This window comes from Pipistrellus kuhlii, unplaced genomic scaffold, assembly GCF_014108245.1.
Source record: "Pipistrellus kuhlii isolate mPipKuh1 unplaced genomic scaffold, mPipKuh1.p scaffold_m20_p_7, whole genome shotgun sequence".
NCBI lineage: Eukaryota > Metazoa > Chordata > Mammalia > Chiroptera > Vespertilionidae > Pipistrellus > Pipistrellus kuhlii.
Window position 1 is genome coordinate 10,384,368 of NW_023425573.1, and position 13,637 is coordinate 10,398,004.

The window sequence follows — 13,637 nt, forward strand, 5'->3', positions numbered from 1 at the left end:
CTTACGGTCCGGTGCGTCTTATGGTCCGAAAAATACGGTAATTCAGTTTCATGTTATCTCAAGTAGAATGCCATCTGAACATTTGAGAAGAGCAAATAAAACCTATCTCTAATGCATTTTATAAATCGTTATAAATTCCCTAATCAGGTCACCTGTTGAAAAATAATTGGCTTGCCTTATAAACCTATATCTGGCCCTATCTGAAAAATTATTTGTATTATACATGTATAGTCTAGGTAAATTAGAGCTTTTAGATCGTCACCTGATATTTATTATATTACTATATGTTTATCAGTGATTAGAAATTAGGCCCATTTGTAGAAAGTATTCATTGAGTTGAATGTTTGTATCAGGCCTGAGTAACAAACCAGATAGGCTATTTGAGCTATTCAGAATACATGAATATGTAGTTTGGTATCTTAATTTTGTTTTCATCTCTGAAGGATCTCAGGACTTAGGTAGTAGAGCTTAGCTACTGGGAAATAACTTTTGTTTGCAGTTAACTGGATTCTTCCAAATGCATTGCATTCTGCTATGGTTAAAATGTGCTTGTAGTGTTGATAAAAATAGGCCTTTCACAGAAATAATTTAATAGCAAATCAGATTTGGACAGGAGCTTGAAGTACATTTAGTGTAGCTACTCTACATAGTGCTTGACTGCAACATCCTAAATTTGTAAAAGAAGGGAGAGAATAAAAGTCAGTAATGGTAATTTCCATGACAGGGATGTTTTCCTTGAGTGTTCTTTCTTATGTTCTTGGTTGAATTATTTGAGATGCTCCTTTTTCATCTGATAAATTATTTTTTTAAATATATTTTTTTATTGATTTTGTACAGAGAGAAAGGGAGAGAGATAGAGAGTTAGAAACATCTATGAGAGAGAGTCATCGACAGCTGCCTCTTGCACATCCCCTACTGGGGATATGTCCGCAACCAAGGTACATGCCCTTGACCGGAATCGAACCTGGGTCCCTTCAGTCCCCAAGCTGACGCTCTATCCATTGAGCCAAACCGGTCTCGGCTCATCTGATAAAGTATTAATGAATGAACAAATGAATGAGTAAATGTGTAAGTAGGGTCAACAAAGTTGAGAAAAAGTGCATGACATTCGCTATGACTAATAGCCAATGTTTGGGTCATTTTATTGCTAATTAAATAAGCATCAAGTCTAATAAGTTCAATAACACAGCAGTACAGAATCAAAATTATGCTTGACTTCTGGATTGTAGAAATGCAGTTCCTGTAGAAAGCAAGTACCTTACAGGCATTAGTGGGAAATTTGAGGAAATCACCTGCAAAAACTTAAGTTTTTCAGCTGTGGACATGAAGTTTAGCATAGGGCAAAGGAAATTTGTGGGAAAGTTCAGGTTCAGATAATGCTTTGGTATCCTTTTGTAGATCTTTGCTGAGGCTCTCATTGCCTTTAATAACCATTCCATAATTAATCCTAGAAACTGATAGTGTGATTTAAAAAAAATGGAACAATTATGTGTTTGATTTGTTCTAACTTGCATTTAAATAGTGACATATGGCTTATTGGACAGTGCAGTTCTAGAATCTATATTTTGAGGGAGTGAGATTATTCTCACAAAACAGCTCAAACTGCTCAAATGAACATTTATCAATTGATCATCCTGTTATAGACATTAGCTTTTAGATTCTTAGGATGAACTGGATGTGGTTTTGCTTTATAAAGACAATATAAAAAAATTCTTACTATATGAATGAGCTCCTCTTAGCAAAATCATAATTTGCATTATAAAATTTCCATTTACTTGCAACTCTTTCAGACACATTAATGAAAATGGACTAGCCTAAGATTATGTTAGTGCCTTACTAAATGAAATTTACTGAAATTCAAACAAGTTATGAAATTTTGGGTCAATTTTAGGCACCAAAGCTTCTGAATTGAATTGATGGTGATGCTAGAGAGGAAAAAGGATTTGGATGAGTGAAGAGTTTTAACTCGGTTGAGTAGTGTATTCGTGGCAGGGAGGATTGTTGGGAATGGAATGAAGTTAGGTGTGGGTTGAGGTGGACAAGAGGAGATGGAACTAACTGGGCTCAATAAGGAACATCATTATAGAAGGAAATTTCTCTCTCTTATCACCTCCCAACTTACATTTTAGTTTTCTTCTAGCCTTAAGATCTGGGTATTTGTAGGAACTGGAAGTAAGAGTAGACCCATGGTCTGGAAATGTTGTGTGCCCACTGCAGGCCATTGGCTTCCATGTGGAGTTCTTGATAGAAACGAAGATGTTTCCTCAAAGCAGACTTTTGCCTAGGGAGACAGCCCCACCCAAAATCCCAATACTGATTAAACATCCTGGGAATGGTCCTTATAAGCTAGGAGGAGAACTTTGGGTTTTAGTCATCAATTAGACTTGGCACTACTGATCTTGCATTTTAGTGTGCATCCTGCATCATCCTCTGTTCATTTAATTACACGTGAGGTTTATAGTATGAGCTTCCTACTGTGAAAGTAAAAGGAAAGGCATAATTCTCAGTTCTTAAAGTTGTATTGCTGGAAGGAACTCCCTTATTTTAGAGGGAAAAGCAGGCCAGAGAAATTAAAGTACCTGGGCCAGTATCACACAACGAAGAGGAAATACAGCCAATTGGCATTAAATTCTAACCCTGGAGTAAGGCTCGACTCACACATCCCTTTATTGCTTGGTTTTCTGTTTTCAGCTATTTGCATAAAACTGCTCAACTTCTCAGATGACCTGTCAGTTTTCTTTTTGTGCAAAATTGGACCTCCAATAGCTTGCTTTTGGTCTCAATATTTAATAAATCCAACCCTACCGCTATGACATGTGGAATACATAATTTTGAAATGGAATCAAGATTTCACTAAAGATCCATTTTGCGCTTCCCATAACAGATGAGGCAAGTCCAAGAGAGGAACAACTCAAGGTTAGGTGGGAAACCTTGAAATAGAATTCTGGCTGCCTTCTCTCTGGTTCCCTAAAGAGCATTAGCTTAGATGCAGCTTAGAGAGTCGATTAAAACCATGTTACCCAAGAGATCCTATTGTCAGAAGGATGCAGTGATCGTGACTATTTATTGTATGAGGGGAAAGGGGGGAATGCCTCTGGCCTGATGACTGGTTCTGGGCCTTTTCTCCTCACCAGGCCCTTGTGAGATCTGGTTTGAGTCTCTCTCTACAACCTCCTCTGGAGGTAGCCTTTATGCCTTGTTCACTTCCTGCCAGCCACACTGTCTTTGATTCTTCTAACATATCAGCCTCATTCCTTTCGTTGGCTCTTTGCCCTTCCTGTTTATGTGGCTAAGTCCATGTCATTCAGATTTCACCTTATATATCTGAGAGGTCTTGCCCTGGCCAACCAATCTGAACTAAGCCCCCTGCAATCCCATCAGAGGTTTAACGTTTCTCTCTATAGCATTTACCGGTACTGCCAGCTAAATTACAAATAGATTTGCTTAGGGTATGTTGTCAACCCCCCTCCCCTAGCAGGTAAGCGGCATGGTAGAAGAGAGAGCTCTTCCTTACTCCTGAATTCCCAGGAGTAGTGTTTCTGTTCTCAGTACTTCTTGAGAAAGGCAGGTGGTTCAGACTTCGGGGGTTGGAGGTTGAAGGGGGTGGAAGGGGAGTGTCTTCGATCTGGTCCTGCCTCTGGCCCTGATCAAGATCCTTCCTGTCCTATAAACCAGAGGACTGAGATCTGCTCTAAACTCCCAGCGTCAATACTAGTTCTGTAAGCCATGAAGAAATTCTGCGACATTGTAGCAAAAGACTATTTTATGTTTTTCAAACTGTGCTCAGGAGAGTGGGAAAACTTCACTTGCCCCAGGGCGGCACAAGTGCCAGCACCCGGCAATGAAGCCCTTGAATAATCCCCGGACGGTAACCATTGCCCACACGCCCAGTACCTGGCTCGTTCCTGGGCTTGTGTCATGGCTTTCTCCAGAGCCAGCCTGGCTGCTTCCTCTTCCTGTTGCCTCCTCTCCTCTGCTTCCAGCCGAGCCTTCTCTTCTGCCTCCTGTTTCTGCCGTTGGTACTCCAGCCGCTCTTCTTCAGCCATTTCCATCAGGCGTCTGTGTTCCTCAGCCAGCCTCATTTCCAGTTCCTGCTGCCTTTGCTTCTCTGCCTCTGCAGAATAGAAAAGGGGCTGGTCTCACCCGGGGTCTCTCTCGGAGAACACAGGTCTCAGGTCCGCCTCCAGCCTGGGATTCCCAGGGATTCCCCGGAGAAGTGTGGCTGCTTGCCAGATCCTCTGTGGGGCTGCCCTTGGGGTGAATTGACTGAGAGGATATTATCAAGCACCTACTATGTGCAGTACATTGTGCAAGGAACACAACACCTTGGGAGAGGATTTTCCAGAGCCGAGTGGTCTTCTGAGGTGGTTTGCAGATGGGTTGAGGAAAGGGGATCAGGTCAGGGTCTGAAGAAACTTGGTGCTTACTCAGCTGGACTGTCCAGTCCAAAGAGTGCCAGATGCAGCAGTTTCTTTCTCTTCTCAAAAGTGAGGCTGTAGAGAGTGCCCACATCAGCACCAGCAGGGCGGCCCTGAAGCTATCCAGAGGTTTGAGTGTTTCCATCTGCTGGGGAAGGAAGCTGGGAGCAGGGCTGTCTCTAATTCAGGCAGCCCCTGAGCAGAGGGCAATGGGAAGGACCAGGTCTCTGTTCAGGGGATTCCTGAATTCAGAGCAGGAGCCAAGGATCGTTTCCACAAGTGAGTTTTTTTTTTTTTTTTTTTTTTTTTTTTTTTTAATCTATCTCAACTCACTATAGTCACACATTTCAGATATCTTAAAAAAAAAAAAAGAAAGATATATTTATAGTGCTTCACACACTAAGAGCCAGGATAGGAATAGCTCCTGGGAGTTCAAATGAACTCCCACAGTGGGAGGAAGATGCCTCTGCCCAGATGGACAGGAAAGGCAGAGAGCTCCAGAACCCCCTCACCAGCGCGCACGGCTTCTTCCTGCTGCTGCTTCCTCTGCAGCGCCTGCAGCCTCTGCTGCAACTCCTCCTGCAGCTGCCGGGCCCTCTCCTGGGCCGCCTGCCGCTGGAGCCACTGCTGTCTCTCCTTCTCCTCCTGCCGCTGCCGCTCTTCCTCTTGCTTCTGTTTCTTCAAGCTGAGAGAACACAAGATGGTCAGGGAAATGGCAGGGAAAACGGGCATCCTCGTGGGCTTTGCAGGCCATGTGGAACATCCCCCTCAGTGGAAGCAAAGGCAAGAACACCTGGCGTGTGCCTGGAACCACAAGCCCAGCTGTTTGGGCACAGCTCCGAGCTCTGGAGCGAGGGTCTTACGTCCCCACAGCTTCCTTTCCCACGTCCATAACATGGATTTTAGAACTCCCAGCTCACAAGGATGCTCTGAGGCAAAAATCACTCTACTGGAAAAACTAAAAGAAAAAAGAGTCAAAAAATTTGAAGATAGTGTAAGAAGCCTCTGGGACAACTTCAAGCGTACCAACATCTGAATTATGGGGGTGCCAGAAGAAGAAAGAGAGCAAGATGCTGAAAACCTATTTGAAGAAATAATGTCAGAAAAATTCCCCCACCTTGTGAAAGAAATAGACTTACAAGTCCAGGAAACACAGAGAACCCCAAACAAGAGGAATCCAAAGAGTACCACAGCAAGACACATCATAATTAAAATGCCAAGAGCAAAAGACAAAGAGAGAATATTAAAAGCAGCAAGTGAAAAACAGTTAATTACCTATAAGGGAGCACCAATACGATTGTCACCTGATTTCTCAACAGAAACTATGCAGGCCAGACGGGAGTGGCAAGAAATAGTCAAAGTAATGAATAACAAGAACCTACAACCAAGAATACTCTACCCAGCCAAGCTGACATTCAGAATTGAAGGTCAGATAAAGAGCTTCACAGATAAGAAAAAGCTAAAGGAGTTCATCAACACCAAACCAGTACTATATGAAATGCTGAAAGGTATTCTCTAAGAAGAGGAAGAAGAAAAAGGTAAAGATAAAATTATGAACAACAAATACATATCTATCAACAAGTGAATCTAAAAATCAAGTGAATTAAGAATCTGGCTGAAACCGGTTTGGCTCAGCGGTAGAGTGTTGGTCTGCAGACTGAAGGGTCCCAGGTTTGATTCCAGTCAGGGGCATGTACCTTGGTTGCGGGCACGTCCCTGGTGGGGGTTGTGCAGGAGGCAGCTGGTCGATGTTTCTCTCTCATCGATGTTTCTAGCTATCTCTCTCCCTTCCTCTCTGTAAAAAATCAATAAAATATATTATTAAAAAAAAGAATCTGATGTACAGAATAAACTGGTGAATATAATAGAACCAGGGGCATAGAAAGGGAGTGGATTGACAACTCTCAAGGGGAAAGAGGTGTGGGAGGTATGGGAAGAGTCTGGACAAAAATCGTACACCTATGGATGAGGACAGGTGGGGTGGGAACCAGGTGGAGGGGAGTTATGGGGGGGGGCGGGGAAAGAGGAACAACTGTAATAATCTGAACAATAAAGATTTATTAAATTAAAAAAAAAGATCGAATGAAACAAGGGCCACAGACAGGTCTAGTGTAAAGCAGACAGTGTGGGCAGGGCTCACCAAACTTTTTCTTGACTAAATCGCAAGGCCCTGCCTGGAAGGCCCCAGGAACCCGCAGGAACCCCTAATGAGCGTATTTTCTCTGGTCCAGATTTTTCCCAGTATAGCTGAGGACAGAGCGAAAGGAGACATGCTGCTTTACTTCGGCGCATGAGCTGCAGAACCAGCTTCAACCCTCAACACAGCCTTTTCCTCTTTCCTAATGTGGCCATGGCCTTGGGCTGCGGCTGGACCCACCGGATCTCCTCCGCGTGGCGTCGCTGCTCCAGCTCCAGCTCCTCCTTCATCTTCTCGGCCCTCTCCAGCTGCTCCTGCCGGAGTCGCCTCTGCTCCTCCTGCTCCCTCCTCTTCCTCTCCACCTCCAGCCGTCTCATCTCGGCCTTTTCCGCTCGCTGCCTGTCCCAGAGAGCTCTCTCCTGCTCCCTCTTGGCCAGGAGAGCCTAAGGAACCAGAGAGTTCTCCGTGTGAAGGACCACAGGGAGTTGGTTTCAGCTCAAGCCCCCGCCGCTCCAGATGAGGTCGTCTCCGTTCTGAGATGGAATCAGTGCGTTGTGTCCACGCTCTGACCTCAGCCGCATAAGCTGCTGCCCCCAGCATGGGCTCTGGGGCCTAACTGACCCAGGTGCAAGTCTCTCTCTCACTTGCTTCAAGATTTGGAGACCGCAGCTTCGTTTCTCCGATACCATCTTTCTCTGGGGGCTAGTACTGGGATTAACTGGATGGTGAAAGCGTCAACATAATGTATGGCACGGACTGTTTGTATGTCTAGCGCTCTCACCCCAAGCTGCACTATCGAATCACCCGAGGAGCTTTGAAAAACTACTTGAGACCAAGCCCCCACCCAGTTCAATGAAATGATCATAGTTAGGTGGGAGGCAGCTAGGGTTTTACAAAGCGTCTCTGATGATGCCAGGGGCAGGCACCCCAGGTTCTAGGTAAAGGCTGTTTACCAGGGGCAGTCTTAGGTCAGACTCACATTTAACTCCAGACAAACCCACTTTTCCCATGAAAAGGTTCTCTTTCCTCCCTGCTGCCTCTTCGTCAGTCAGAGATATGCCCATGAGGGGAAACTTGAAAGGCAACGCTTCCATGCGTATCCAACTTGGGGTGAAACTTCCTTGCTTGATAGTCTTTGCAGAGGTAGCGTGGCACTACGGGTTGACAAAAACAATCTAAGAAATTCTGATAATCTAGCAGTCTCAGAGAAGCTCTGCACACCGTTTGAACTTTCCATCTGCTGTGTAGAGCAGAATTCTGTAACCAAGACAGCTGGGAGGACTGAGACCTATAAAGCAAACATCTTTCTGAAATCCTTATACATAACTAGACATCTGATGCACAAAAATGTGTGCAAGAGGAGGCCTGCCTTCCCCCGGCTGCCAGCACCGGCTTCCCTTCGGCACCTGGGACCCGGGCTTCATTCCAGGACAGGCTTTGCTCCAGGTCGGCTTCCTATAGAGCATATGTGTCAAACACAAGGCCCGCGGGCCAAATCCGTCCCGCCAGGCCTTGCAATGTGGCCCGCACCGCGCTGTCATCACTGCACTCCGGCTGCGTTTCCATCACAATGACAGTTTATGACTGTTCAGTAAACTATTCGGCCTGCGATTTAGGCTGTATTTTAGATTTTGGCCCCTTCTCTGATTGAGTTCGACACCCCTACTATAGAGGGACATCCAGTCTAATTAGCATATTACCCTTTTATTAATATAGATAATCTAAAAGAGCTACAAGCATTCTGATTTTGGAATCAAAAGACCGGGTTTAAGTTTTGGCTTTACCACTCAATGGTTATATAAACCTGGCAACAGACGTTTAGGTCCTTTAAGCCTCAGTGTCCAGGTCTGTAAAGTAGAACTAACTAATCATACCTAAAAGTGTGGCTGTAAAGATCAAATGAGATTCAGCGGAGTTGTACCATATGCATGTAACGAAGGCAAGTTTAACCGCAGTGGTTCAACGGGGTGTTTTTGTAGAGTCTAAGGATACTTTTTATTTTTTACAATATTTTTAAATGCAGTTCAGCACTTTTACCTCCGTGGAAGAAATAGCTGAGGAAAAATTGGCTGTTTTGGTTTTTGAGAATGTACCTGTAAGGTATTAATTTTGGTTAATTGCAGGGATTTTCAAGGGTAATTTTCCTTATACTCACTTAGTTTTTCTCTTAAATACTTGACTTTGGAATCAAGGCCCCTGGAACAAAGTGACTCTTCCTTGCAAAAGCACCCGGGGAGGCAGGTGTGTGGGAGCCGCCTGCGGGCCAGCCATGGGCCACGGAAAAGCATGCTAGAAGGAAGGGATCGCTACTGTCTTTGGAGGCAAGCAAGGCATGAGCTTCAGGCCAAGTCAAGGATATGTGCTTGGTTCTGATGGCCTGAATTCACCTTTTCTTGTAACTGTGAGGCCTGTACTCTCACCAGATGGCTCCTGTGCCAACTTCCGGCTCTTTAAGCTGAGGGGGCGGGGATACATGCTGTGGAAGTTGGGGAGCCTCAGTGTGCATCATTGCAGAGGTCCTTTGCTACCCTATGACTTGGACCAGGTCTGGCTTTTTCAAAGTCAGTAGGCGAGTAAAACCATTCTGCAGTAGAGCCGTTTCTGTAACGGAAGTAGAATGTGGGCAGTGAGGACAGAGGTCCCTCTGGCTGGAGCGAGAACATTGGGGCCTACCTTCGGAGGATCCGCAGGGCTTCTGTCCACTTCGGATTCCGTGTTTCCCGTGACAGCCACAGTCGGCGTGGGCGGGGATCGTCTTGCATCTATTGAAACCTGGCTCTCCTGAGCGTCAGCTCCGGGAGAAAGCCACGGCTCCTCTGCATCAGGGCTCGAAGGAAGGGAACCGCCTTCTTCTGTTCCCCAAGAGCTGAAGACTTCAGACCCACTCAGCTCTGCTGCTGTTTCCCGGCTTCTTTCCTTCCGTGTCCTAGTCCTCTTGACTCCTGATTGTTTTCCTTTGGGAATTAGCTCTGGTTTCTTCTTGGCCTTTGAGTCCTTTGACTTTCCTGGGTGAGAATAGTCAGGGACAGAGGTATGGCTAAGTAAATGTGATCTCTATGCATCCTTTTCAGTACTAAATACACACACACACACACACACACACACACACACTAATATTTAATATGGAATACTTCATAAATTTGCATGTCATCCTTGTGCAGGGGCCATACTAATCTTTGTATTGTTCCAATTTTAGTATATGTGCTGCCAAAGTGAGCACAAAAGGTATATATACATATACCTTTTGTATATATAAAGGACCTCTGCAATGATGCACACTGAGGCTCCCCAACTTCCAGGCCATGTATCCCAGCCCCCCTCAGCTTAAAGAGCAGGAAGTTGGCACAGGAGCCATCTGGTGAGAGTACAGGCCTCACAGATACAAGAAAAGGTGGATTCAGGCCATCAGAACCAAGCACATATATATATCCCAGCTGCCTCCTGCACACCCCTTACTGAGGATATGCCAGCAACCAAGGTACATGCCCTTGACTGGAATTGAACCTGGGACCCTTCAGTCTGCAGGCCGATGCTCTATCCACTGAGCCAGACCTGTTAGGGCTACATATAAGATGTGGGCGTTGTATGATATCATGTATGCAGAGCTCCTACTACAGTGGGTATTCAGTAAAGAGGTGCTAACATTATTACCATTCTCTCTCTCAGTGATCACAAGCCTCTAGGCAAGGCCAGTTCCGTCTGTCCGGGATAGTGACATGACACCTGGGGTCTACTGGTAGGAGACTCAAAACAGAATCTGTTCCATAGGATCCACACTGACTCTCAGTGACAACGCCCAGCCCAGCACACTCGCTTACCAACAACAGCCTTTCTTCCTCTGTGGACCTTTCCTTCTCTCTCCCTGGGGGGCCCCTTAGACTTGTCTGTCTTAGTTCTTTTCTTTCTCTTGACGTTGTCAGTCAACTCCATCTCCTCCTGAAGGTGAACATGGAAGGAAAGAGATTATGATTCAAGGGACCATGATACATGGGGGAAAGGGGGGTAAAAATCAAAGGAAGATTATGTTGAACAAGACGGAATGGCTTTGAATGGGAATGTGTGTGGGTTCCAGATGAAGCAGAAGAGCAGGTCTTGGAGAGTGTGGAGCCTAAGGTTCAGCCTTTGATTTTCAACTGCGAGGTATGATTTCACAGGAGAGAAGAGGAATAGAGTACATTTTATGATCTACCCTCCCCCCCTCTCCCCCCTTTTTTTTGTCTATAGAGCAGGATCAAAGTGAAGCAGTTTTCACCTTTGATAGATGGCTGTTGCCAGGATCACTGGCTAAGTGGTTTAAATCAAAGCCAGCTTTATTCACTGCTGCATCATTTGCTCCCTTTCAGGAAGCCTTAAACTTCCCTGTAGGATGCAACAACATGGAGGCTCCTTCTAAGAGAGGATGGCAGAGCAGGGCTATAGCTACCCACTCAGTACCTATGATATTGTGACATAATAAGAAATATACATTTGGCCTTCCGTCCTCAGTCCCTGGCACAAAGCTCCTAAAAAATTTAACTTTTTAGGAGCATGAAGGAAGTATGTTTTGTTATTCATACCGGGCTCCTTTCAACAACACCTGAGATTATGTTAACGAGGAGACTTTTGGAAAGTCCCTAAGGAGAGGGAACTGGTTACCAAGGGAAGCAACCAGGTGATTAGAGGGTTGGACCTTTTAGCCTCACCCCCCCCCAACCGCAGAGCTGGGAGAAGGGCTGGCGTTTGAGTTAATCGCCAGTGGCCAATGATGTAATCAGCCATGCCTGTGTACTGAAGCCTCCATAAAATCCCAAACTGAAGGAGCTCAGAGAGCTGCTGGGTTGTGGACACTCCATATGCTGGGAGGGTGGCAGACCCCAAACTCCACGGGAAAGAAGCTCCCGCAGTTGGGACCCTGCTATGTATTTCTTCATCTGACTAGTCATTTGTGTCCTTTATCATAAACTTTGTAATAAATCAATTGTAGCAAAAGGAAATGTTTCCCTGAGTTTTGTGAGCCATTCCAGCAAATCATCAAACCTTTGGGAGTGGGGGTGAGAAGCCCCTATTGAAAGCTTGAGGAGCATAGGCAACAACCTGAGACTTATGATTGACATCTGAAGTGGGGGCCGTCAGTGTCAGAATTGACGTGGACACCCAGTTGGTGTCCGAGGGAGTTGGAGAAATGGTTGTTGTTGGACATTTGGTGTCAGAGGTGGTGTAAGTGTAGGAAAACGGAAGTTTCCTTTTGGTACCTTTGTAGGAATTAGAAACAGGCACCCTGTCCTTCAGTGCTGAGGGACAGGACCTGGTGAGCAGGCCAAAGGCTGGATATCAGCTCCGATTTTGCTCGCTTTGTGAGGTGCCTTTACGTAGTAAGCAATCTACACAGCTGCAGTGGGAGCCCTGCTGGGAGCATGAGCCAGGCGGGGCTTTTTGACCAAGCTCCTAGGTCTATACACTCACACGACTGGTGCTGGATGGTGTTTGCTGCTTGGACAACCTTGGTCTAGTCTTCCCTTCTTTCTCTTTTGGAAGAAGAGGTGTGTCAACAGGATCCAGGCCCTCTGGGGACTCAGGCCCAGGTTCTTTGAGTCTTCTGTGTAGATGGAATGCGTCATAATCTCTGCCCCTTTGAAAAAAAGCAAACCAATGGGACCAAACTAAAGAGAAAATTCTGGTGGACAAGGAAGAGAGAATGTGAACCCTGAGCACCTGTTCTCTGTCATTTCACACACCTGGTGGGCCCTCTTTCTGAATAAGGAAGATGAGAAAGTTTGGTCTTCCCTTTTGAGGTTGTCTCAGGCTCAGCTCTAAAACTTAGGTAGCAGGAAAAATAGTTTGCCTCTTTGGGATTGCATACTGACACCTTCACTTGAATGACAGAGGATTATCTACCTGAAATTTCTTCCACCAAAGGCATAGCTGAAAAATAAGGTGACCTTTAAGAAAGATTGCATAAGAAGATGCAACTACTCACCCATTCCTTTCTGCCCTTGGAATTCTATTCTTGGTCAAATTCATCCACTAAAAGGTCAAGTGGATGTGTTAGTTTGAGCTCCAGTAGAATTGTTGTCACTGACAGGGTGCCTTGTGGACAACTGACTTGTTTTCTCTGGGTAAAAAGGTCCTCAGAGACAGCCACATGGATTTCAGGAACAGCACAGCTACAGCTACTGTGTGCCAGGCCTGGTTCTGGGCACTTAATTTTTAGCTACATCGGTATTATATTTATTGTGCTATGCTAGCACAGGGCCTTACTATAGAAACTTCAGAAATATTTGTCAAATGAGGTAAATGGAATTTTCCTATAAATATATGAGTCTTTAAGTCATTCAGTGTCACTCTATAAAAACCCACAGAGGTATCCTTTAGAATTTAGGGCTGGGAAAACATTTATTTCCCCCGAGGAACAGGTATGCTGTAAATGAGAACCACAAACATGACCGTGTTGCTTTTTTCCCTTCCACGTTCAGGAATCTCTGTATCAAGCCTGAAAGTCTGTTCTTTAATCACACTGTCTATAGTGACTTTTGTGGAGTGTTGGTGTTCTTTTTTCTTTTCCTCCTGATTAAACAATTTCCCGCCCCCCCCCCCCCCCTCTGGTTTGTTATTGGAAGTAGTTTAAATCCATTTTGGAAAAAGATGAGGTATAAAAGTAAAAAACTAGTATTCTTCAGAGAGCTGCCTCTCCATTCAAGTGCCCTTCTCCCTTTGTTGGTAGGGAACACAAAGCCTTATTTTTTTAAAAAAATCTTTATTGTTCAGATTATTACAGCTATTCCTTGTCCCCCCCCCCCCCCCATATTTCTCCTTCACCTGGTTCCCCCCCACCCCATGCCCTTTCCCCCCCACTCTTGTCCTTAGGTGTAAGATTTTTGTTCAATCTTTTCCTGCATCCCCACACCCCTTCTCCCTGAGAATTGTCAGTCCACTCCATTTCTATGTCCCTGATTCTATTATATTATATACACCAGTTTATTCTATTCATTAGATTTTTTTCACTTGATTTTTAGATTCACTTGCTGATAGATATGTGTTTGTTGTCACTTTGTTGTTCATAATTTTTATTTTTACTTTTTTCTTCTTCCTCCTCTTGTTAAAGA

General features: G+C 45.0%; 1 protein-coding gene and 1 non-coding gene across 2 annotated transcripts in view; both read right to left on the reverse strand.

Moving 5' to 3' along the window:
* Positions 1 to 1,111: 1,111 nt before the first annotated feature.
* KIAA2012 (KIAA2012 ortholog) overlaps positions 1,112 to 13,637 on the reverse strand; it is an 88,995-nt gene continuing 76,469 nt past the window's right edge. Inside the window, exons 13-19 of the mRNA XM_045575472.1 lie at positions 11,998 to 12,163; positions 10,374 to 10,491; positions 9,229 to 9,560; positions 6,796 to 6,998; positions 4,931 to 5,103; positions 3,895 to 4,114; positions 1,112 to 2,281 (exon numbers count right to left, since the gene is read on the reverse strand). Of these exons, the coding sequence (XP_045431428.1) occupies positions 2,143 to 2,281; positions 3,895 to 4,114; positions 4,931 to 5,103; positions 6,796 to 6,998; positions 9,229 to 9,560; positions 10,374 to 10,491; positions 11,998 to 12,163 (1,351 nt within the window). The 3' untranslated portion in view covers positions 1,112 to 2,142. The remainder of the gene's footprint in view (positions 2,282 to 3,894; positions 4,115 to 4,930; positions 5,104 to 6,795; positions 6,999 to 9,228; positions 9,561 to 10,373; positions 10,492 to 11,997; positions 12,164 to 13,637) is intronic.
* LOC118710087 lies at positions 9,672 to 9,775 on the reverse strand. The gene has a single exon (XR_004985296.1). It is a non-coding gene; the product is annotated as a U6 spliceosomal RNA (small nuclear RNA).